This window comes from Cyprinodon variegatus, unplaced genomic scaffold (genome assembly GCF_000732505.1).
Source record: "Cyprinodon variegatus isolate N-32 unplaced genomic scaffold, C_variegatus-1.0 Scaffold381, whole genome shotgun sequence".
NCBI lineage: Eukaryota > Metazoa > Chordata > Actinopteri > Cyprinodontiformes > Cyprinodontidae > Cyprinodon > Cyprinodon variegatus.
In genome coordinates this window covers 60,293-62,990 of record NW_015150834.1, presented here as the reverse complement: position 1 = coordinate 62,990, position 2,698 = coordinate 60,293, and the positions used below count along the sequence as shown (strand labels likewise).

The 2,698-nt window shown below is 34.5% G+C and overlaps 1 protein-coding gene across 1 annotated transcript in view; it reads left to right on the top strand.

Moving 5' to 3' along the window:
- Positions 1-2,308, top strand: part of npr3 (natriuretic peptide receptor 3) — a 62,503-nt gene extending 60,195 nt beyond the window's left edge. Inside the window, exon 8 of the mRNA XM_015386920.1 lies at positions 1,061-2,308. Within this exon, the coding sequence (XP_015242406.1) occupies positions 1,061-1,172 (112 nt within the window). The 3' untranslated portion in view covers positions 1,173-2,308. The remainder of the gene's footprint in view (positions 1-1,060) is intronic.
- Positions 2,309-2,698: the final 390 nt, after the last annotated feature.

The window sequence follows — 2,698 nt, the reverse complement described above, 5'->3', positions numbered from 1 at the left end:
CACTCCGTTAACGAGGTAACCGTCAGCAGGTGTGTGAAGAGGCGGACCGAAACCAGCCTCCTGTTGGTGGAAGGGAGACAAACACAAAAACAAACAAACAGACCGGAGCCCTGACATATTTTGTTACTTTAACACAATTGTAAGACATACGTAACAGATCTATTTTTTTTTTTTTACTTTTGTTTGTATCACTTTGAAATAATTCTGTAATTTCTCCTTTAGATGATATTTATCCTTATTATCATTGTTATAATTTTTCTGATAGCTATAATCGTTATTGGGAGTGGAGGCCTAGTGTTTAGGGCATAGAGGTTGGAATCCTGAGGTTCTGAGCTTGAGCCCCACTCCCACAGACTGCCACTCTGGCTCTCTGAGCAAAGACCCTTAACCCCCGATTGCTCCCCGGGCGCCGCACGATGGCAGCCCACTGCTCCCCAAGGAGATGGGTTAAATGCAGAGGTAAATTTCTCCAATGTGAGATCAACAAAGTTCAATTAATATTATCACCTCCTGCTCTATACACTGCAAAAAATGGAAATCTAAGTAAGTCATTTTTTCTTAAAGTAAGTGCACTTTTTCTCCAATTGAGGACGAAAGTGAGACACTTTGCCAATGGAACAAGACAATTTACATTTAAAATAAGAAAAAACAATTGCATTGTCTTATTTGAAGTTCATATTATCTAATTATCTTATTTTAATAGTAAAGATAATAATTTCATTGGCAAATCATTGTATTTACCTAGTCCAATTAAGGGTAAATACACTTAATTTAAGAAATTTTTACTTATTTCTGGATCGTTTTTGCAGTGTAGCTTAGAAATGAATCTTTCTTTTACTTCTGACTCATTAAAATAGGATTGAGACCGTTAACATCTGATCAGTTTCACATTATTTATTTATTTATTTGCACATGCAGTTTATTTGGAGTTTATTTTGAGTTCAGCTTTCAGTTGTTGCAGCTTTTATAAATTTTTTTTTTTTTTTTTTTTTAACACCTGATTGATGAAACTGCTCAGAAACAGAAGTAATAATCAAATGGTCCGTCTGTCGTCCTGCAGAAAAAACTACAGGATAACCATTCAGCGGCGCACACGTGGCGATGAACCCGAATCCGTGAAGCACCATCAGTTACGAGAAGACTCCATTAGATCAAACTTCTCTGCAGCGTAATCCGCGGTGAGGACGGGTTCCTTCCAGAGGATCATACGTATGAATGTGGCCAAAGACTTCATTGTTTCCAGCTGTGCCATGTCATCTGCAAACAGACTTTTCTGGTTTTATTCAGGACGGTGTTACTTCTTAGAACCTGGGACTGCTTTAACAGGAATAGAGCCCCATCAGCTCACACAATGACACCAGAATAAAGTTCCCTGGTGAACTTAAGAGCTCACCATTTATTTTCTTTCAGTGTTTTTTCCACCGGTTTTCCGTTTATTCTGAAGCTAATGGAAATGATCTGTCTTAACTGAGCTATTTTATGTTTTATCCTGAGGTTTAAGCTCCTGATTTATATTTTCTCTTTTCAAATTTTAAATGGACTTTTATTCAAAGATTAATTTAGGCTGTGTCAAACACAAGATTTGTGCAGGTTTGACATTAATTATTTATTTGTTTATTTCTCATCATCATAAGTAGGTCAGTGAGAATCCTTTATTATTACTATTACTGCATATATTAGATATTGGAACTAATCTGGTTGTTTTAAGGTTTTTAGATTGAATGTTTCTCTCAGTGAAGTTAAAGAAAGAAGTTTAATTGATTACAGCTTTGGTAATTTGTTTGTTCTGTTTGATCCACCGGTCGAAAAAAGTCCCACACTGCAAAAAATTGAAATCTAAAATAAAGTAATTGTATTTTCTCTTGATTTGAAGATAAGATCAGATATTTACTTTTAAAATAAGAGAAAACCTCCATTATTTTATTTAATGTTCATAGTGTCTATGTTATCTTAAGGGCAAAAATGCTCATTCTACTAGCAGATTATCTTATTAAGCTCCAATTACAGGTAAATACACCTATTTTAGGAAACCTTTACTAATTTTTATTTCACTTTTGCAGTGCAAAGTGTAGAAACAGCAGGAAATATTCAGATCTACTGAACTAAAGGGGGTGTCTGGTGGTAAAAACAAGGAAAGTTATGCAGTAGTTTGAGTGCCTCACAGTCCAAACATCTTAGGTTGGATCTTTACACTGGAAAAAATCTAAGTCTAAATAAGTCATTTTTCTTTAAAAAAAAGTGCATTTGTTCTAGGATTGAGGAGATAAAAGTCACATTTTGACAATGGAACAAGAAAATTTACATTTAAAATAAGAAAACACAATTGCATTGTCTTACTTCAAGTGCATATTATCTTATTTTAAGAGTAAAAAATACTCATGCCATTGGCAAACTATCCATTTTACCTACTCAAATTAAGGGTAAATACATGTAATTTGAGACATTTTTACTTATATATAGATTGTTTTTCCAGTGTAGATTTACATTTATTGGTTCTGTTCTGGTTTTTCTGGCCCTTTCTGTGTTCTGTTGACCCGGACTGTTGTTCAAAGACAGGCCAGAAACCCGACTTCCCTAAACTAACCAGCAAATGTCAACCATAAAACAATACACTTGTGAATAAGAAATGTGGAATAAAGGATAAAAGAGGGGAAATGGTACAAGAAATGTATCTTGCTGTATATAAGTGTGTATTTTC